Consider the following 20450-nt stretch of genomic DNA (forward strand, 5'->3'; position numbering starts at 1 on the left):
ACCCCGCTCACTGCTACTAGAGAAAGCCCACGCGCAGCAACGAAGACCCAATGCAGCCAAAAATAAATAAATAAATTTATATATATATTAAAAAAATTCTACAGGAAAAGTATTGAGAGAAATTCAAATGAGGAAAAGCAGACCCATAGGGAGCTCCGCCTTGAATCCCACGCAGGCTCTGGGGAGGACTTACCAGCCGGCTCCCAGCCATTCGCTTCTGCAGTCAGGGCCCGGAGGATACCATGGTTCTTCAACTCTGAAATCTGTAGGGGCAGCTGACCCTTAGTGTGAGGGCGGAGTCCATGTCCCCCCACCCACACAAACAAGTCCCACCCACTGTACCGAGTGTCCTTGAAACTGGGGGCCAGAAGAATCTAGTCTTCCCACATGGGTTGGTTAAAGCCAATCTTAAAGAGAAGCACCCAGAAAATGCCAACTATGACGGAGCAGTTGAGTGACGTGAGGACAAGTATGAATATATGCCCTCCTTGGAGAGCAAACAGACAAAAATGCACTCAACTCAACCGAGACAGAGGTGTGCTTTCCGTATTCCCGCTGCACTTTAGGTTCTGCCTCATTGTAACAATTATCTTATTAGATAGAGGTTGTTTTGCGTGCCTGTGCCCTCCCCACCCCCCCATCCAAAGTGTGAGCTACTGGAGGGCAGGGTCTGTGCCATCCTGTGTCCCGGTGCCTGGCACCACATAACAGCAAGTACCACAAGCTTCTACCGACAGGAAGCACTGAGGTGTGGGTGATACGTACAGGAATTCCCCTGAAAGCCAGAAGAGCACTGTTGTCCTTGTCACATGGTGGAGGGTACCCAGCAGACACACCTTCAACCTGCAAGACAACCCAAAGTCAGTCTCCTGGGCACGTAGTAGTCCCTCAAAGATGACAGCTTAAACGTCACACGTTTTTCCAATAACACACACACACAAAATGGATGAACTCCCGAGAAGTCAACTACGAGGAATACTGTAAGGGAAAACTCCTGTTTAATCGGTCTTAAGAAAAACCACGAAAAGCTTAATGTGAATATAATCTTTAAAAAAATTTATTTTTAATATATTTTATTTATTTATTTATTTTTGGCTGTGTTGGGTCTTCACTGCTGTGTGTGGACTTTCTCTACTTGTGGCAAGCAGGGTCTACTCTTCATTGTGGTGCACGGGCTTCTCATTGCGGTGGCTTCTCTTGTTGCGGAGCATGGGCTCTAGGTGCGCAGGCTTCAGCAGTTGTGGCACGTGGGCTCAGTAGTTGTGGCTCGCGGGCTCTAGAGCGCAGGCTCAGTAGCTGTGGTACACAGACTTAGCTGCTCTGCAGCATGTGGGATCTTCCCGGACCAGGGATCGAACCCGTGTCCCCTGCATTGGCAGGCAGATTCTTAACCACTGCCCCACCAGGGAATCCCAACGTTAATATAATATTATACAGATTTCCTGGCTCCGTTCAAGGTCTCAGGGCTCTGAGTAAGTAAAGTTGAGTGAAGCAGTTCCCTCACTTTTGGCCTTTCTGATCAGCCAAACCTTCCCCCTACTGGAGCTTAAAAAACCATCTGACCAACTTTTTGCAACTCATATCACCAATACAGGGCTAATTTTCCTAATATGTTAAAAAAAAATCCTACAAATCAGTAAGGAAAAAAACAAACCCAGTAGAAAAACTGGCACGGATATGGATAGTTTACATAAAAGGAAACACAAATAGTTCTTAAACATGTAAAGAAATGCTCAACCTTACTCATAACAAGAGAAATGTCAAATAAAACTACTCTGGGATAATGTTTTTCACTTATCCTATTATCAAAGGTCAAAAAGTGTGGTAACACTGTGCTGGCTAGACGACCAAGAGTTATAAGACACTGGAGAGTGAATTGGTACCACCTCTCTGGCTTGACAATACCTGATGAAATCACATATGCTGTGCACATTTGGGGCCTGCAATTTCATTCTAGGAATTTATCTAACACATATAGTCATCCATGTACAAATGACATGCTTACAGTGTCATTCATGGTAGTACTGTTTATAAAAACAGAAAGCTAGAAAAACCCTGACTGTCCGCTAATGGACTTTTATTATACTTTATATTTTGCCCCCAGTTTTACTGGGATATAACTGACATACAGCACTGTATGAGTTTAAGGTGTACAGCATAATGATCTGACTTATATACATCATGAAATGATGACTACAATAGGTTTAGTGAACATCCATCATCTGTAGATACAACATCAACAAATAGAAAAAAATTTTTTTTTCCTTGTGATGAGAACTCTCAGGATTTACTCTTAATAACTTTCATTTATAATATACAGCAGTGTTATCCTTATCATGTTGTACATTACATTCCTAGTACTTATTTTCTTGTAACTGGAAGTTTGTACCTTTTGACCACCTTCATCCAATTCCACCCCCACCTCTGGTAGCCACAAATCTGATCTCTTTTTCTATGAGTTCCTTTGTTTGTTTTTGTTTTGATTTTTTTTATTTTTGGCTGCCTTGGTCTTTGTTACTGTGTGTGGGATTTCTCTAGTTGTGGTGAGCGAGGGCTGCTCTTCATTGCAGTGTGCGGGCTTCTCACTGTGGTGGCTCCACGTTGCAGAGCACGGTCTCTAGGCACGCAGGCTTCAGTAGTTGTGGCTCGCTGGCTCTAGAGCGCAGGCTCAGTAGTTGTGGTGCACGGGCTTAGTTGCTCCGCGGCATGTGGGATCTTCCCAGACCAGGGATTGAACCCGTGTCCCCTGCATTGGCAGGCGGATCCTTAACCACTGTGCCACCAGAGAAGTCCCTATTTGCTTTTGAAGTATAATTGACCTACAACACAATGTTAGTTCCTGGTGCACAACACAGTGATTTGATATTTCTATACATTTCAAAATGATCGCCATGATAAATCTAGTTGTCACTAATGGACTAATTTTAAACAAATTAAAGCATATCCACTCAATGAGATCCTATACAGCCACAAAAAAGAGTAAGAAAGTGCTTTATGGACAATCTGGAACAATCTTCATGATCTATTAAGTGAAAACACAAAGGGCAGAGTATATACACTATTTTACCATTTGAATTTCTAAAAAACACATGAATATATTTGCTTGTCTTTACAGAGACTATTTCCAGAATTATATCCAAGGAAGTAGTAACTTTGCCTCCATCAGGAAAATTGGGTAGCTGGGGACAAGGGTGGAAGGTAGTTTTTTCACTATATGTACATCCTCTGTACTTTTGGATTTGGAACCATCTGCAGAATTATTTTCTCTAAAATAAATAAAAGAAAAAATAATAATTAAAGGAATCATTGCTTATGTCAAGGCCCGAGAATCCCAGATGGTCCTGTTACTCTAATCCCTTCCACATATTTTTGCCAACTAACACTCCTTAAACACAGCTTTGGTTTTTTTGATTTCTTTTTGCCTGGGACACAAGAATGGACACCTAAACACACCACAGCTGAGCTAACTCCTCTGTAACTGGCCTCACGATGCCTAAGCACTATTGTCTCCCACTTTGATCCACTGAACATATTTGCTGCAGTTCCTCTCACCTCCAGCCCTTGGGTCATGTGGTTTTCCTCCAGAATCCGCCCCCACCTCCACCTTCTCAGTGTTTTCTGGTCCCTTCAAGATCAGTTCCACCTCCTCGGGGAGGCCGACCTTACCAACTGGGGCTACAATGGTCCCTCACGTCTCTAAGTCCTATAGCCCCTCTGTATGCGGCACAAGGGCCTCTGCAAAAGACCCGTCTCCCCAGTCAGACTCTGCCGCTTTGAGTGCAGGGACTTTCTCATATACTTGTTTTATATTTCTTAGGCCACTTGCACAGCACTAGGCTCAAGATACATTCTCAAAAATATCTGGTAATTCATTGTGCTGAACAGCTCCCTGGAGAAGTCTGTGTGCTCAGGACTCATCGCATCCTTCCTTTCCCTCTCCAATTCAGTCCCCTCTAGTGTCCAAAGATGGATGTTCTCCGGAAGAACAGTTCATCTATCTTAGAACAGTGACAAAAACCTCCCTGGACTCCCAAAGCACAGGCTTTGTCCCCATTCTGGCCACTGAATCCCACAGGCTCCATTTAAGACTATTTCTGGGCAAGGTAGTGAAAAAGGTAAGGAATGCAGGGTAAGCCACCAGGCTTACACAAAGACAGAGCACACTGGGGGACTTCCCTAGTGGTCCGGTGGATAAGACTCTGTGCTCCCAATGCAGGGGGCCTGGGTTCGATCCCTGGTCAGGGAACTAGATCCTGCATGCTGCAACTAAGACCCAGTGCAGCCGAGAAGAAAAAAAAAAAAAGACATAGCACATTGAATCAGGGGTCCTGACGATAATCAGGCCAAAACACGCATTGGAGAGAGAAAGGGCCAGTAAGGTAAACAACCCAGATTGATGAAATGCACATTTCTTGGGGGATTCTGCCTGAAATTCTCTTCCCACCCAAGCAAATCCAGACCAAAATCCCATAGCCCACTTAGAAAATAAGCTGTCAGGAAAGGCAATTGACCCAGAAGTGACTAGAAGCTTCTTCTAGTAGAACAAAGAGAACTATAGTGAGGATTTTTCCTACACATTTCTAAAGCTCCACATCCTCTTGATGTACGCTCTATCTTATTACTATTAACAACATAACCCAAACCAACACCTTCTTTCCCAAACAGAAGTGCTTGCTTACCTGTCCATCTCTTAATTCTTTCTCATTATGGAAAGAGCAAGAGTCTTCATTCATGACTCAAAATCATTTGTTCAAGTGAACTCTGTCCTTGGGCTGAGAAAGGAGTTCAATAAAGTCTGAGATTAGAAGCTCTGGGGAGAGCCCTAGATCCGACTCTTCTACCTTTGCCTTCCTTCTTGGCAATCATTTAGATTAAGAACAAGAAAACAGTCCCTGTGTGCCATCACCAGGGTGTAGGTTTCTGTGAGTCCCAAAAGAAGTCCCTGAGGTCTCTGGAGCATCAGCCCTGAAAAAAAAAAAAATTAAAGAATAAAACTGGTTTCATCATTCAGTTATGCCTCTGTTAAGAACTGACTTTAGGGCTTCCCTGGTGGCACATTGGTTGAGAGTCCGCCAGCCGATGCAGGGGACACGAGATTGTGCCCCGGTCCGGGAAGAGCCCACATGCCGCGGAGCGGCTGGGCCCATGAGCCATGGCCGCTGAGCCTGCGCGTCCGGAGCCTGTGCTCTGCAACGGGAGAGGCCACAACAGTGAGAGGCCCGCGTACCGCAAAAAAAAAAAAAAAAAAAAAAGAACTGACTTTAAGAATCTTCAAGCAGCTGTAAACATATTCTGAGTAAACAGGCTTCTTTAGCCAAATGCCTGCCTCTTACTCTCTAAGTCACTGGATGGAAATAAGGGGTCCCTGCAGGAGTCCGAGGGCTGGACCATCAGTACCCAGCGGGCAGCACAACTGTAAGTGGTGGGGATCTGTTTTTGACGACGAAGTTACTGAGATCTGGGGCGGCATCTCAAAGGGGTGAGGCTGATCTAGAGTGACACGTTGGTGCGTGGTCTTAGCTGAAGTGCTCGGGCTTTGCTCAGGTCTCAGATGCAGGTTGGGCCTAATACCAGATTCGGTTCCTACGACGGTAGAAACTCAAAATGCAACACTGTGCCTACCCTTCCTCAGTGAGCACCAATATTGTACATGTGGCAGCTGCCTAGCCAGTCTGGCTAGCTCTAAGCCCTTCCTCCCGTGAGTCCACCTTAGGAAGAGGGCTGGACAGGCCCACACCTCATCATGGGGGAAGGGGACACCATGGATGTCTGTCACAACAAGAATCTGGATAAGTACGCAGATGGCTGGCAGTCATACCTCACAAACTTGGTTGACTTTTTTTTTTTTTTGGCATGCTGCACGGCTTGCAGGATCTTAGTTCCCTGACCAGGGGTTGAACCCAGGCCCTTGGCAGTGAAAGCGTGAAGTCCTAACCACTGGACCGCCAGGGAATTCCCCAGACTTGGTTGACTAAGGAAGGAGGGTGGCACTGCTCTGGGGTCAGCCCTCCAGAGAATACGATCTGGGTTCCCTACAAACTGGCTGCCAGTAACAAGATGGACTCTTTGTCAGGAGGGCAGGACGCAGTGACTGATTCCTAACACCAAGGGCAGGAACACCTCCCGACTCTAGGGCTAGACATTTGGCTCACTGTAATTGAGGGCAAGGGCAGTGCTCCTCAGGAACTAGCTCTCTCTGGGGTCTCAGCATCTGCCTCCCTCTCCTTTCCCTCCTCCTGGACCTCCATGACAGCATATGACCAAACACTCACACACTGGCCAGCCCTGAAAAGGCGACAGGCAGGTATGGCGACAGCAATCTCAGGAAGGCTCTGCTGTTACTGGGCTCGACATGTATCAAGCAGCGTAGATGCATGACCAGCTTTACACGCCTGCGAGCGCCTCAGTTCTGGCTGCAGCCCTGCTGGGGCTTCAATAGGGACAGCTACTATCTGTAACAGAGAAAGAAAAGAGCAGAAACTGTCAAACAAGCAAGTACTCGAAGTCACAGAGTCCTTCCTACCACTATTAGGCAAGTTCCTGATGGCTGGGCCTGAAGAAATGGCCTTCCTACAAAGATGGATCCTTTCCAAATTCAGTATTTATGGTGCACCCACTTTACTTTTTTTTTTTTTTGCGGTACGCGGGCCTCTCACTGTTGTGACCTCTCCCGTTGTGGAGCACAGGCTCCGGACGTGCAGGCTCAGCGGCCATGGCTCACGGGCCCAGCCGCTCCGCAGCATGTGGGATCTTCCCGGACCGGGGCACGAACCCCTGTCCCCTGCATCGGCAGGCGGACTCTCAACCACTGCACCACCAGGGAAGCCCTACTTTTTTAATTTAAAAAAATTTTTTAATTGAAGTAGAGTTGACTTTCAATGTCATGTTAGTTTCAGATGTACAGCACAGTGATTCAATTATATATATAATATATATCTGAATATAGATATTCTTTTTCGGATAGCTTTCCATTATAGGTTATTACAAGATATTGAATATAGTTCAGGTTATTACAAGATATTGAATATAGTTCCCTGTGCTATACAGTAGTAGGTCCTTGTTTATTTTTATGGTGCACCCACCTTAGGCAATGAGCTACATTAAGGGAAACGATTTTAAGTTTAAGCTTGCTGGAGCTTAAACTCTCTGAATAGGTATTTAATCTAGAAATTGGGTCCACACCTTAAATACAAATGCGCACACAGGTATGGCAGTTCTTTCATCGGCCTTGTCGCTGGGGCCTCCCCGGCCCTTCCAGCCCCGACCAGGCCTCCGCCGCAGGCATCACCATCCCAGGGGGGCGCCGCGGCCAAAACTACTGGCCAATTTGGGGTCACAAATCCCGGTGCTCGCCGGCTGTGATGCGCGTATGTTAAACGAGATCTCAGTCCATCGAGACACCCAGCCAGAGAGGGTGGGGACTCCGGACAGAAACTTTCTCGGTGGGGAAAACAGGAAAGCAACTTGCCTCAGGTCATCCAGCGAGACCAAAACCGAGGTCTCCGGTCTGCCAGTAAGGAGTCTCTCTCTGTTCTGCAACTCTTAGCCTTGTCTCGCCCCAGGGCGACCATTTCCGCCCCACATTCCTTTTCCTCGGACCCCCGGGGCTCGCCGGCTGAGCCCCCTAGTTCCCAGAGCTTTCGCGATTGGGTTCCCGCAACCCCTCCGGGCCTCCTCCGCGCATGCGCACGGCCCTCCTCCGCGCATGCGCACGGCCCTCCTCCGCGCATGCGCACGGCCCTCCTCCGCGCATGCGCACGGCCCTCCTCCGCGCATGCGCACGGCCCTCCTCCGCGCATGCGCACGGCCCTCCGCGCCACCAGAGACGTGGGTACGACGAGCTGCAATGGTCAATCTCCGCCGGAGACTTGGCTTCTGGCCAAAAAGGGCCTGGCTGAGCAGTAGCCAAAGTTGGCTGTGCCTTCCGGGTGCGAGGGTAAGCTAACTGGGCAAAGCCGCGGCCGCAGAGCCCGGGCGCAGTCGGAGCGGACGGGTTCCGACGCCAGCGCGATGTGGCTGTTGCTGCTGCCGCTGGCTGCGCTGCTGCTGGCCGTCCTCGGCAAAGTTTGCCAGGGGTTGTTCTCCGGCAGCTCCCCGAACCCCTTCTCTGAGGATGTCAAGCGGCCACCCGCGCCCCTGGTGACCGACAAGGAGGCCAGGAAGAAGGTTCTCAAGCAAGGTGAGCGGGAGGGACCCCGGGGTCCGAGGCTGCGCCCGGGCATCCTCGCGCGTTAGCGTTCCCCAGATGCAGAGTGATGGGAGGGCTTCTTTGCACGTGGAGGCACCCGCTTTAGAGTCCGCCACTGGCGAGAGTCTTAGTCCCCGCAGGCCCGGGGAATCATGGCCACACGGGCGCGGGCATCGTCCTCGGCGAGCCAAGTTTTTGGCATAGCCACGCTCAGGCCCTGCCACTTAGTATAGCGGTGGCTCACTGGATAAACAAGAGGAGACCTTTCCCCTACTTTGCTTTAAGACCTTAACGTTTTCACTTATCTTCCCCATGGGTTCAGGGACTTGGGAGAGCTGCACAGAAACCTTTATAGGAAATTGCATTTGGCCCATCAAGTAATTTGACTGGTTATGCCTGCTCCCATCTCTTGTGGTTGAAACGAGGCTCAACAGGGTGCCTTAGGCTCAGAGCTGCTCTTCCATTGACCTGCACTGTCATCTTTAAAAAGTATTTGCGAGTTTCTTCTAAGGTTTAAAGAAAGAGTTCTACTGCTTAAAAAAAAAAGAATAACCTGTAAAAACAATAATCTGTTGATATCCGAGATCTCTCTCACCTGTTCACTTGTAAATTTTATTATTCTGTGCAACAAGTCTTGCTACACAGCTGGAGACAGTATTGTTCTAAGTGGAAGGCCTATTAGTTTGAACTTCTGAGATCAGAGTTTTAATTGGACTCTGTCACTAATTTGCTGTGAAACCATGAGCAAATCACTCCATTTATCTGGATTGGTCTAAAAATGAGATGACTAGTTTAACTGTTTTTCAAACCAGGTTGTGATCTCTTAGTGGGTCATGAAATCAATTTAATGGGTTGCAACTAACATTTTAAATGGCAGTAGAATGGAAAATATCAGAGTGCATAATACATGGTTCTGGTAAGTATTGTGAAACTTCTGTTTCCGGTATTTATATTATATACTAACATATGTTCTGGGGTGTGAATATGAAATATATTTTTCACTATAGGTCTTTTTATTTTATTTATTTATTTATTTATTTTTTGCGGCACGTGGGCCTCTCACTGTTGTGGCCTCTCCCGTTGCAGAGCACAGGTTCCGGACGCGTAGGCTCAGCGGCCATGGCTCACAGGCCCAGCCGCTCCGTGGCATGTGGGATCTTCCCAGACCGGGGCACGAACCTGTATCCCCTGCATCGGCAGGCTGACTCTCAACCACTGCGCCACCAGGGAAGCCCACTATAGGTCTTTTTAAAAACATTTGAAAAGTTGAAAGTTTACTGAGTTCCCTAGCAGCTTGAAAAATTCCAAATCTCAGTTCTTCAGGAGTGATTTTTTAAAAAATTAATTGATTAATTAATTAATTTATTTATTTATGACTGTGTTAGGTCTTCGTTGTGGTGCATGGGCTTCTCATTGTGGTGGCTTCTCTTGTGGAGCACGACCTCTAGGTGTGTGGGCTTCAGTAGTTGTGGCACGTGGGCTCAGTAGTTGTGGCACGTGGGCTCAGTAGTTGTGGCTTGTGGGCTCTAGAGTGCAGGCTCAGTACTTGTGGTGCACGGGCTTGGTTGCTACATAGCGTGTGGGATCTTCCCAGGCCAGGGCTTGAACCCGTGTCCTCTGCATTGGCAGGTGGATTCTTAACCCCTTCGCCACCAGGGAAGTCCCTTTAGGGGTGATCTTGAAAGAACAGATCTTGTGTAGGAAGCGCCCATACGGCACCACGGGCTGTCCAGTTTTGTCTTGTTTAGGTGCTTCCCCCTCAAACCCACCTCCACGATTTCTCAGAGCAGCTCTGTCCTGCCTCTGCATCAGTATGTTGAAGAACCATCATCCGACTGGGCTGCTCCACTGCTAACTGCAGACCCTGCATTTTCCAAAGATAACCTGCTTGTGAATGGACCGGTCCATGAGCCAGCAACCTGCACTGGCCCCCGTCCCCCTCCTCCTTGTTTTCTTTCTTCCCTAGCTCGCTCTCTGTCTGCACTTAGGTTTCTCAGCCTGTACTGCAGCATTGTTTTGTTCCTATGATAGTTTGTGGATTTTTTACTTTCTTTGCAAGTAGGAATAATCCCCAGCTACACAGTGGCTTTCCTTAAATCAGTTCAGATCAAACCAAATCACTTTGTCTAACCTGCCTGGCTGGTCCTGAATATTTCCCAGGTAAAATGTTAAGACATTTTAGCCAGGAGCTCCTTGCCAAACTGCTCTAGAGTTTTCTGGCGTTGTACAAGCTGGAGAATTCTGCCTTGGTTTCCACATCACTGCTCTTTCACTGCCCCGCTGAGAAGCCTCCACCTCCATCTCCTCCATCTGCTGCAGCTTTCTCAGCCAGCCGAGTGCCAGAGAAGCTGGATGTGGTGGTCATAGGCAGTGGCTTTGGGGGCCTGGCAGCAGCTGCGATCCTGACCAAAGCTGGCAAGCGAGTTCTGGTGCTGGAACAACATACCAAGGCGGGAGGCTGTTGTCATACCTTTGGACAGGATGGCCTTGAATTGGACACGGGTAAGGCTTCTGTGGAAAAGGGCTGGGAGCAGGAGGTTTGGAGCAGCCCTGGTGGGACCATCCTGGGCATTTCTGTGATCTTGGAGGCCCCATCTTCTCCCTGGGCACCGCTTTCCTTGTCTGACAGCTGTACCCACTGGCAGCTGAACTGGGCAGGGATTTGGTGGTGTCTGCTGCAACGCCCCTCTACAGAAAGGGTGGGTACCCCCTCTGGGCACAGACTCAGCCCTGCAGGACAACCTGCAGGACAACCTGTTTCACCTTGCTTCCTTGTTGGAGTTTTTCCAGGGCTCAAACCCCATATCCCTATGACACTTTGTTTTTCTGTCTCCCAACAGGAATCCATTATATCGGGCGCATGCAGGAGGGCAGCTTTGGCCGTTTTATCTTGGACCAGATCACTGAGGGGCAGTTGGACTGGGCTCCCACGGCCTCTCCCTTTGACATCATGGTACTAGAAGGGCCCAGTGGCCGAAAGGAGTTTCCCATGTACAGTGGGGAGAAAGCCTACATACAGGGCCTCAAGGAGAAGTTTCCCCAGGAAGAAGCTGCCATCGACAAGTATATAAGGCTGGTTAAGGTAACACGGACATGCTGAGGACCCCCTGCTTATTCCCAGCAAGGCTGGCCTTCCTCATTAGCGGAGTGACAGGTAAGGGAGGCAGGAAGGAGGAACAGGCTTGTCTGTCTGGAACTCAGCCTCCACTGGAGTTGGCCTCTGTGCCCCGGTGGGCCTTCTGTCTCTGGAGGCTGGGCTCCGCAGCTGCCACTCTCACTCTGGCCTCTGGGGGGCGCTCAGCTCTCCTCCCTGACCACGCTGGCCTCCCTGTGGTCATATCACCACTCTTTTTCACTTCATCTGATTGGGATTATTCAAAAGGAATGTGGGCCGGAAACTAAGAAGCAAAAAAGGACTCACCTGAGGGTAGAATGGGAAAAATTCACAGAGTACGGAGTTTTTTGGGTTTTTGTTTAAAAATTTATTTAGTTTTTTATATTTGTCTGCTTTGGGTCTTCATTGCTGCACGCGGGCTTTCTCTAGTTGCGGCGAGTTGGGGCTACTCATTGCGGTGTGCGGGCTTCTCATTGTAGTGGCTTCTCTCATTGCGGAGCACGGGCTCTACGCAAGTGGGCTTCAGTAGTTGTGGCATGAGGGCTCAGTAGTTGTGGCTCCCGGGCTTAGTTGCTCCGTGGCATGTGGGATCTTCCCGGACCAGGGATCGAACCCGTGTTCCCTGCACTGGCAGGTGGATTCTTAACCACTTTGCCACCAGGGAAGTCCCGAGTACAGAGTTTTAAAATCCAAATTCAGCCAAGTTCAGCCGGGGCTAAGTGTTGCTGGCCCTCGGGCTATGCAGGCTGTTGGAAAGGCGAGTCAGGAGGTGAGACCTGTTCCTCCCTGCTCGTTCCCTTCCCCAGGTGGTATCCAGAGGAGTCACTCATGCCATCTTGTTGAAGATCCTCCCGCTACCCATGGTTCAGGTCCTCAACAAGTATGGGCTGCTCACCCGTTTCTCTCTGTTCCTCCATGCATCCACCCAGAGCCTGGCCGAGGTCCTGCGGGAGCTGCCAGCCTCCCCGGAGCTCCAGGCCGTGCTCAGCTACATCTTTCCCACTTATGGTGGGTACTGGCCTTGGGCCCCAGGCAGCTCCTGGCTCTCAGTCTTGCTTCCTGAGCCTGCTTGGCTGACTGAAATGGAACAGCACACACCCCAGGCCCTCTGGAGCTTATGGAGGAGATGTCTGTCCACCTCCCTACTGGACACACGGATAAAAATTCCCTTCACCCACGCCCTGGATGACTTTCCTTTCCAACCAACACTGTCCTCCCTGGCAGCATGACAGTTTGCAGGGAGGACATTCCCACTGGCCCCAAGACCTGTATGGTTCCCCGTTCCCCACATTTGGATGGAAACAGGCCCTCTGGCTGCCCTGAGCCCTGGGGATCACTTGGATCCTGGGATGCATAGCCTCAGGCTGCGTGTTTTCCTTTTTTTTTTTTTTGGCCATGCCTCACGGCTTGCGGGATCTTCGTTCCCCAACCAGGGGTTGAACCCAGGCCCCTGGCAGTGAAAGCACCGAGTCCTTACCCACTGGACCGCCAGGGAGTTCCCAGAGGCTGCGTGTTTCCTGATGGGAACCCGTATTCCTTTCTGAATGAAGGTACCGCTGCTTCTCCTGCCTCATCACCCCTTCCTTCCTTCTGTAGGCGTGACCGCCAGCCACACCACCTTTGCCATGCATGCTCTGCTGGTTGACCACTACATAAAAGGGGCCTTTTATCCCCGAGGGGGTTCCAGTGAAATCGCTTTCCACACCATCCCTGTGATTCAGCGGGCCGGGGGTGCTGTCTTGACGAGGGCCCCTGTGCAGAGCATCTTGCTGGACTCAGCTGGGAAAGCCTGCGGTAAGAGCCCTGCGTTGTCTTCACAGTCCCTGGCTGGGGTGGGAGAGACCTGGGGTCTCTGGTTGCAGAGCAAAGAAAGCACTGAGGGCAGAGGTGTAGAAGAACTGACCTCCAAGTGGGGGGTTAAAGGCTGGAATCTGCCCCAAGCTGGGGCTGCCCAGGGATAGCGATTGGCCTGGGAGCAAAAAGGACACGGGAAGGATAAAGGGTGGCGTGGTTCCCAGAGGACAGTATTTCATCATTTTTTCAATAGATACAAATAGTTGTCTGGTAATCTAGGCCCTCCTGAGGGTAGGGGCTGTGTCTTTTTCATCTTTATGTCTGTAGACTTCAGCACATAATAGAGCCCAGTAACTGTTTGTTCGGTGACTGATGCGGTGAGTACGTAACCTGGGTGCTTGTAGGGTGGTGTGGAGGCCGGCAGGATGCCCTGCCTTCAATCTATCAATGGCAGAGTGGGACCCAGACTCTACCCCGGCTCAGGTGTTTGCTGTCACCTGCACAGAGCGTCAAAATCCCACCGTGGATGAACTCTATGAGGCGAGGCTCTATGCAAGGAAGGACTCTGGTAGACAGAACAGGCCATCCAGGCTGTGGGCGCTTCAGAAGCATCAGCTAAGGGGACAGAGAGCGGCCTGGGGAAAACAGAGCTGGCGTGACAGTAAATTCACCAGAGGAGTCTTTCAAGGAGGAGGTGGTGAGTGGGTAGCCCAGGGCACGCAAAAATCAAGGGAGAAAAGGCCGTCAGCGGTCCCCAAGGGCATGTGTGTAGAAGAGACTGGGAAGTTCCCGGTGGTGAGAGAGGGGTGGCTGTCGGCTGTGTGAGACTTTCTCTCATGTTCATGAGCAAGTTCTCCTTCCAGCCGTCAGGGGGGTCTGTGAACCAAGGTGGGTTTATCAGTTCAATTAAATTCCGTTGCGGATATATTTATTTGCGTTCTTCACATGCTAGGTGATAAAAGATAAGTAAATCCTAATCTCTAACTCGAGAAGTTTCCAGTCTCACAGGGAAGATGACTGCGATATAGTTAAAGTGCCACATAGAGGCAGGTGCCAAGGATGGAGGTGACACAGAGGATGGTGGAGCAGGGAAGGCCTCAGAGGGAGGTCATGAAGGGTGAGGGGAAGCCAGCCAGAGGGAGGGGTGGTTATTCCAGGCAGGGGGAACAGAATGTGCAGGGGCACAGAGGTAGGAGAGAGCTGAGTATTTTTAGGCATCTGAAAACGTTAGGTTGAATCATCAGAGACTGCCACGTGTATAGGGTAAAAAAATGGTTGACTATCAGCTATTTCACACAGTCTTACCTAATAGTTAAGTGAGAGTGGCCAGAGATGAGGCCGGACGCACGAAAGGGACCACATCAGGGAAGCCTGAGACAAGACCTTGGAGTTTAAGTAGAGGTTGAGGTGTCTTTGGAGGATTTTACAAAGAGCATGTTGGAACGGGAAGTCTGGCAGAAGAAAGGTCTAGGATTCCAGTGAAGGCCTTCAGCCCGTGGGCTCTTCTGGGGTTCGTGGGAAGGTTGGTGTGTTGCTCAAGAGAAGCACGCCCACGCAGGGTGGGGAGAGAGGTAGGAAGCCCAGGCGGGGACCGTAAGCCAAGAGGGCAGTGCTTCAGGATGGTTCCCTCACTTTGCAGTTTGGCCTGGGGCCTGCCCGCTCGGGGTCAATGTGGGAGAGATCTGGGGGGTGGGGAATAGGGACCTCTCTCATCCTCCTGGAGCTTACAGAACCTCAGCCAAGCTCTTGTGCCTGCAGGTGTCACTGTGAAGAGGGGTCAGGAGCTGGTGAGCATCTCTTGCCCCATCGTGATCTCCAACGCAGGATTATTCAACACCTACGAGTACTTGTTGCCAGAGAAGGCCCGCTGTCTGCCAGGTAAACGACTGGGCTGCGTCGCTGTCCTCCAGGTGCCCCAGGCCTGCCCTCTGCCACCAGCTGGCTCAGCCTGGCTGATGCTTCCCCCAGCGTTAGCGCTGCCCTTTGACCCTCCATAGGCAGTAAAGGTGAGCACACGGGTTTCTAACATCCGTTCCTAGCAGGCCTCTGTTTAGGGGGTGGGATCAACTTCCTTTGTATCACATCCTCCCCAAAGACCCTTTGGTCCTTATCTCTCATTTCATTCTTGGCATATTTACTCCCTTTCCCCTTATCACCTCAACCATGTTTCCCTTTCCTCTTTCAAGTCTCCAGTCCTGGTTGCCCATTTCCAGTTTCCCTAGATCTTAGAGCATCTCTCTGCTAGTCGACGGTGGTGGATTGAGTCCTAAAGGAACGTTTCTTGGAGTTTCACTGAGTTTGCCGTGTGAATCCTGCTTCCTTCCTTAATTTCTCTCTTATTTTGCGTGGGGAAGCCTGATCTGACATTGTCGGTAAGGGAAGCTAAGGCTGGCATGGAGAAGGCGGCCTTGATAATAGTGTTGTGGGCCTTATTTTCCTGCCTCTTTAGGAAGCAGCTCCGTATTGGCGCTGAGGCTCCAGGAGTATCCTGTGCTCCGTGAGCCCTGAACTCAAAATAAGCCTCAGTCTAGTCATCTCCGCTGACAGGCCGTGTCCAAAACTAAAAGCCTGTTTTTGTCCTCGCCTTGATCCTCAGCCACCGGGTAGAGAGCTCGTCATCCTAATGTTGATGGCTGGGGAAACAGAGGCACACAGGCGAATAACTGCCCACGGCCACCCAGCTGGAGGTGGCCAAGCTGAGAGGAGAAGGCTGGTGTGTCTGACTCCTAAGCCTGGGCTGCTGGCCCGCTCTGGGCTGGGAAGCATGGGGCTTCCAGAGAGAAGGCCTCGCGTGAAGCGGCAGGAGAGCAGGTCGGCCCACAAGGCACAGAGTGGCTGAGCCAAGGTTCGCTGGGACGTCACCATTTGGAAATGTAGCTGGCAGTTCCCGATGTGATTGAGGGGAGGAGGCCGCTGGCTGGGAGGGGACCAGCGATCCAGGAGGGTGAGGGAGAGGCGTCTGCGTAAAGGCCTCTGGCTGGGGTGGGAGGTGGGGAGTGGGGAGCCGCTCACGATGAGTTTGGGGTGCAAACCCCGGACTTCACCGGTGCCCGGGGAGGCGCGCTGTGGAAGGAGCGCTCCGCCCCGGAGGGCGGGCCCAGGGAGGTGGGTTCAGTAGAAAAGCGAGGCCTTGGATTTCCTGGTGGGGGAGAGGGTGGGTGGCCGTCATGATTGTCTCTGAGGTACAGGCCATGTGCTCCCGGGAACTGGCCTCCTCGGCCCTTTGCCTCACTTAGCTGGGCCTCGGCCGGCATCTGCGGCCAGCAGGGGCCTCCCCTCTCTCAGGCCGGGTGAGCTGAGGGGGGGGGTGCAGAGACTGCCCAGGGGCCTTTGGTGCTTCGTGCCTCCCTCTCTCCCAGGACCTCTGAACCCTGACACTGTCCCCTGACGGGCCCAGTGTCCCCCCGGGCCCGCCTTCTCTCCAGGCAGCCATGCCGCAGACTGCGCTGCTGAACTTGCCTCCCTTCACGGGCGGAAGCAGCTGCCACTGCTCTTACGTATCTCAGCCCTGAAGACAGTCTCAGGTGCCAGCCCCTACCTGCCTGAAGGACCGGCTGCCTGTCTCGAGCGGGAGCTGGATGAATCCCAGTCTGAGAGCATTTCAGACAGTGGCAGCCGTGATGCTTAACTCAGAGACCCCAGGTGCTGGGATTCCTTCGTTTCCAGCTGTTTGGGGGTAGACATTCTCACAGTTCTGTCTCCCTCTCAGACATGGGAACGGGATATCTGGTGGCCTTGGGGACAGGCAGTGCTAGTTGGGGTCGGGGGTGGAGGTGGGCTGGTCAGGCAGAGGGAGCCTTTGTGAATAGGAGCGCCTTCCTTAAATTCCAGGGCTGAGCTTTGAGGAGGGTGGTTTGGAGAGGAGGTGTTTTGAGTAGGGAAGGCTAGTGTGACAAAATCAGTAGGGGAGGGCCTTCCCTGGTGGCGCAGTGGTTAAGGGTCCGCCTGCCGATGCAGGGGACGCGGGTTCGTGCCCTGGTCCAGGAAGATCCCACATGCCGCGGAGCGGCTGGGCCCGTGAGCCATGGCCGCTGAGCCTGCGTGTCCGGAGCCTGTGCTCCGCAACGGGAGAGGCCACAGCAGTGAGAGGCCCGCGTACCGCAAAAAAAAAAAAAAAAAAAAAAAAAAAAGGCGGGGGGGTGGTGCGATGGGAGGCAGTGAGCGGCTCAGAGAGCCGGGCGTCACTCACTGCCCCTCAGGGCGCTCAGGGCGGAAGTCTGAGGCCGTGGCCTTCACAGGCAGGAGACCAAAGAGCAGGCCCCTGCCGGGTCGAGCTGTCCGAACGTCTGAGGCTGCAGATGCGGTGGGCGGCGTCCGCAGGTCCCCGGGGCAGGGGCGGCAGTCGGTGGCCTTGTTCACGCGGCCCTTCCGCCTCTCCGCAGGTGTGAAGCGGCAGCTGGGGATGGTGCGGCCCGGCTTGAGCCTGTTCTCTGTCTTCATCTGCCTCCGAGGCGCCAAGAAGGACCTGGGGCTGCCGTCTACCAACTACTACGTTTATTCTGACACAGACATGGACACGGCGTAAGGCGTGGGTGTGCGTGTGTGGGGAGGGTGTCCTCCCGATGCTGGGGGAGAAGCAGCAGGATGCAGGATGGGAGGAAATGGGCAAGAATCCACTCTCGAAGCGCTTTTCCCTACCTAGGCTGTGCCTTGGCCTCCTCCCTTCGGGGGTCCCTGGGGGTGACCTGCCCTCGGGGTGGTGCTGGTGGCTGCGGGGAACAAGGCCGCGACCCACAGCCCCTGTCCTCCCCCAGGATGGAGCACTACCTCTCTCTGCCGGCGGACAAGGCTGTAGAGCACGTGCCCGTTCTCTTCATTGCCTTCCCGTCGGCCAAGGACCCGTCGTGGGAGGACCGGTTTTCAGGTGGGGCTTGAGGTTCTGGGGCGGGGGCTTGGGCGGGGCGGGGGCAGCAGTAGTGACCCGGCCCTGCGTCCCCAGGCCGCTCCACAGGGGTCGTGCTGGTGCCCACCTCCTACGAGTGGTTCGAGGAGTGGCGGGACGAGCCCCAGGGAAAGCGGAGCAGCGGCTACGAGACCCTCAAGAGCTCCTTTGTTGAAGCCGCTCTGTCGGTCGTCCTGAAGCTGTTCCCACAGCTGGAGGGGAAGGTAGGAGGGCAGACTCCTGTGGCTGGTGCATCTCTACCCTTTCTTTGGGGCAGGGGAACCAGGCCCGGGCTGACTGAGCTCCAGGAAAGGATAGGGAGCCCGTGCCGGCAGGCAGCTCGTGCAGGGGCAGGAAAGGACGTGAGGGTCTCACAAGGTCCCACTCCCACTCTTCAGCTGCCTCTTTTGCCCCCTCAGGTGGACAGTGTGACTGGAGGGTCCCCGTTGACCAGTCAGTTCTACCTGGCAGCTCCCCGGGGGGCCTGCTACGGGGCTGACCATGACCTGGGCCGCCTGCATCCCGGGGCGATGGCCTCCATGAGGGCCCAGAGCCCCATCCCCAACCTCTACCTGACAGGTACACTGACTGCCGCATTTTGCCAGGACCTGAGACCCCGGGCTCCCCTGTCACCCAGAGTCCTCCATTCTTGTCCTCAGATCCTGCTGCCCCCGGCAGCCTCCCACACCCTCAGCTGGGCTGCCTCGGCAGCTGTGGACCCTGGTCCTGGTCCTGGTCCGAAGCCATCTCTGGGTGGCCCTGACCCAGGGGCCCTTGTCCATCCCTGTCCCCCACTTGGGGGGCGGGCAGCAGTGCCCACGGGCCTCTGCTTTTGTCTCCTAGGCCAGGATGTCTTCACCTGTGGGTTGATGGGAGCCCTGCAAGGGGCCCTGCTGTGCAGCAGCGCCATCCTGAAGCGGAACCTGTACTCAGATCTTCAGAAGCTTGGCTCAAGGGTCCAGGCACAGAAGAAGAAGAATTAGTTTGGTCAGGGATGAGTCAGAAGAACTTTGGCCAGTGGTCTGGCACAGCCCCTGACTTACCCATGTCTTTCTGCATTAGCTCCTCGATCACGTAAAGCACCCTTGTTTTTGATTCCTGAATAAGAGGTCTGACACACAAGTGTAGCATAGATGGCGCTTTTTTTTTTTTTTTTGGCTGTGCTGCATGGCATGTGGGATCTTACCCCGACCAGGGATTGAAGTCCATGCCCTCTGCAGTGGGAGTGCAGAGTCTTAACCACTGGACCATCAGGGAAGTCCCTAGATGGTGGTTCTTAAACTGAAGCTCTTCCAGCCAGGCAGGTGGTGATCTTCCATACCTTTTATAACATGCTGTCTCTACGAAAGGCCCAGCGTGGGCTACTGACTTGGGTGACTTTAATGGTTCATCAAGCAGCGCTCTGCATCCCACACCCACACCTCCTAACTCTGAGCCATCAAACCAAATATTCTTTTGTCAGGTGGCTAGAACCCTTGAGAGTGTGGGTCGGCTGAAGCAGGGTGGTCCCACTGGCCAGAGGCTTCTCTTCCCGTTCCCCCTTAGTGCCTCTCCGCGGGAGTTCTACGCAGTGGAGAGAGGGTGCCTGATGAGCATGGTTTGGGTTGTAGTTCCATAGGTTCAGAGGCTCCAGATCTCATTTTTCTGGTTCCACTGGCTTTCAGCGGGTGGGGAAACGCCTGTGATAGGGTCCATGCAGACGTGGGGGCAGGGGGCTGACAGGACGCATTAGTTAGCGAGGTGTATGTTACAGAAGCACATCCAGTGCGCACGCAGCCAGGGCCTAGGCTCGTCTTCCTTATGATCGGGGTTAAATTGGGTTCTCACCATGTCAGCACCAAGATACCCTCCCAGACCTCAGGGCCTGAGCCTCAAGACTTAGCTTCCTAAAATACACAGCGAGACGGGGGCGTTCGCCATGAGGGCAGAGGCCTGGAAAGACAACTTCACTGGGGTTGACGCAGGTGGAGAGAGCTTTCAAGCCAAGGGTACAGCAAAGGACAGGCCCTGAGAGGTAACGAGTGTATTATGACAAGAAGCCCAGCTACTCCCAACCTAGGACAAGGGCTGCCTGGTGAGGAGGAGCGAGGTTGGCAGGCAGTCAATCAGAACATGGAAAATTACAGACCGTGTGCAAAGCCTGGGAATGCGTTTCCACTGTATTGGTACTTACATGGGGATCGGGTGGGAAGGTGAGTGAAGGCTAAAGGTTAAAAAAAAAAATGACCTTCCACTTACGTTAGGCCTTATTTTAATCAATTTCAATACAGTACTAATTTATTAAGAGGGGCATTAAGAGGTACAATATAATCAATAATACTGAAATAACTTTGTATGGTGACAGATGGTTACCAGACTTACTGTGATCAATTTGTAATGTATACAAATGTCGAATCACTATGTTGTATACCTGAAACTAATATAGTGTTGTATATCGACTGTGCTTTTAAAAAAAAAAGGAGAAAAATTAA

The 20450-nt window shown here is 52.1% G+C and overlaps 2 protein-coding genes across 5 annotated transcripts in view; one reads left to right on the plus strand and one right to left on the minus strand.

The window, feature by feature from the left end:
- The window catches only part of ELMOD3 (ELMO domain containing 3), a 29125-nt gene extending 21667 nt beyond the window's left edge, over positions 1-7458 (minus strand). Inside the window, exons 1-5 of one of the 2 annotated variants that reach the window (XM_060116840.1) lie at positions 7183-7458; positions 6273-6452; positions 4680-4965; positions 766-843; positions 194-263 (exon numbers count right to left, since the gene is read on the minus strand). In XM_060116840.1, the coding sequence (XP_059972823.1) occupies positions 194-263; positions 766-843; positions 4680-4733 (202 nt within the window). In that variant the 5' untranslated portion in view covers positions 4734-4965; positions 6273-6452; positions 7183-7458. Of the gene's footprint in view, positions 1-193; positions 276-765; positions 844-4679; positions 4966-6272; positions 6453-7182 lie in introns of both variants that reach the window. The other variant, XM_060116839.1, reaches the window with a different exon arrangement.
- Positions 7459-7872: 414 nt separating this feature from the next.
- RETSAT (retinol saturase) lies at positions 7873-20436 on the plus strand. 3 transcript variants are annotated; one of them, XM_060117646.1, is made up of 12 exons: positions 7873-8179; positions 10508-10690; positions 11029-11270; positions 12110-12311; positions 12900-13097; positions 13603-13794; positions 14856-14975; positions 17480-17618; positions 17852-17961; positions 18037-18203; positions 18399-18558; positions 18823-20436. In XM_060117646.1, the coding sequence occupies exons 1-12, from the start codon at positions 8011-8013 to the stop codon at positions 18960-18962; spliced, it is 2022 nt and encodes a 673-aa protein (XP_059973629.1). In that variant the 5' UTR covers positions 7873-8010; the 3' UTR covers positions 18963-20436. The 3 variants fall into 3 exon arrangements, with proteins under 3 accessions (XP_059973629.1, XP_059973630.1, XP_059973631.1); XM_060117647.1 differs by lacking the exon at positions 13603-13794; XM_060117648.1 differs by lacking the exon at positions 18399-18558 and having other exon boundaries at positions 18823-18933.
- The last annotated feature ends 14 nt before the right edge of the window (positions 20437-20450 follow it).

The sequence above is a fragment of the Mesoplodon densirostris genome, chromosome 14 (genome assembly GCF_025265405.1).
Source record: "Mesoplodon densirostris isolate mMesDen1 chromosome 14, mMesDen1 primary haplotype, whole genome shotgun sequence".
NCBI classification, from domain to species: Eukaryota; Metazoa; Chordata; class Mammalia; order Artiodactyla; family Ziphiidae; genus Mesoplodon; species Mesoplodon densirostris.

What these genes read in the sequence shown, in the direction of transcription:
- RETSAT (XM_060117646.1), top strand. Translation starts at nt 8,011, where the DNA reads ATGTGGCTGTTGCTGCTGCCGCTGGCTGCGCTGCTGCTGGCCGTCCTC. An exon ending in GAAGGCCCGCTGTCTGCCAG is followed by an intron (nt 14,976 to 17,479) that starts GTAAACGACTGG and finishes GCCTCTCCGCAG; the next exon opens with GTGTGAAGCGGCAGCTGGGG. An exon ending in TCCCACAGCTGGAGGGGAAG is followed by an intron (nt 18,204 to 18,398) that starts GTAGGAGGGCAG and finishes TTGCCCCCTCAG; the next exon opens with GTGGACAGTGTGACTGGAGG.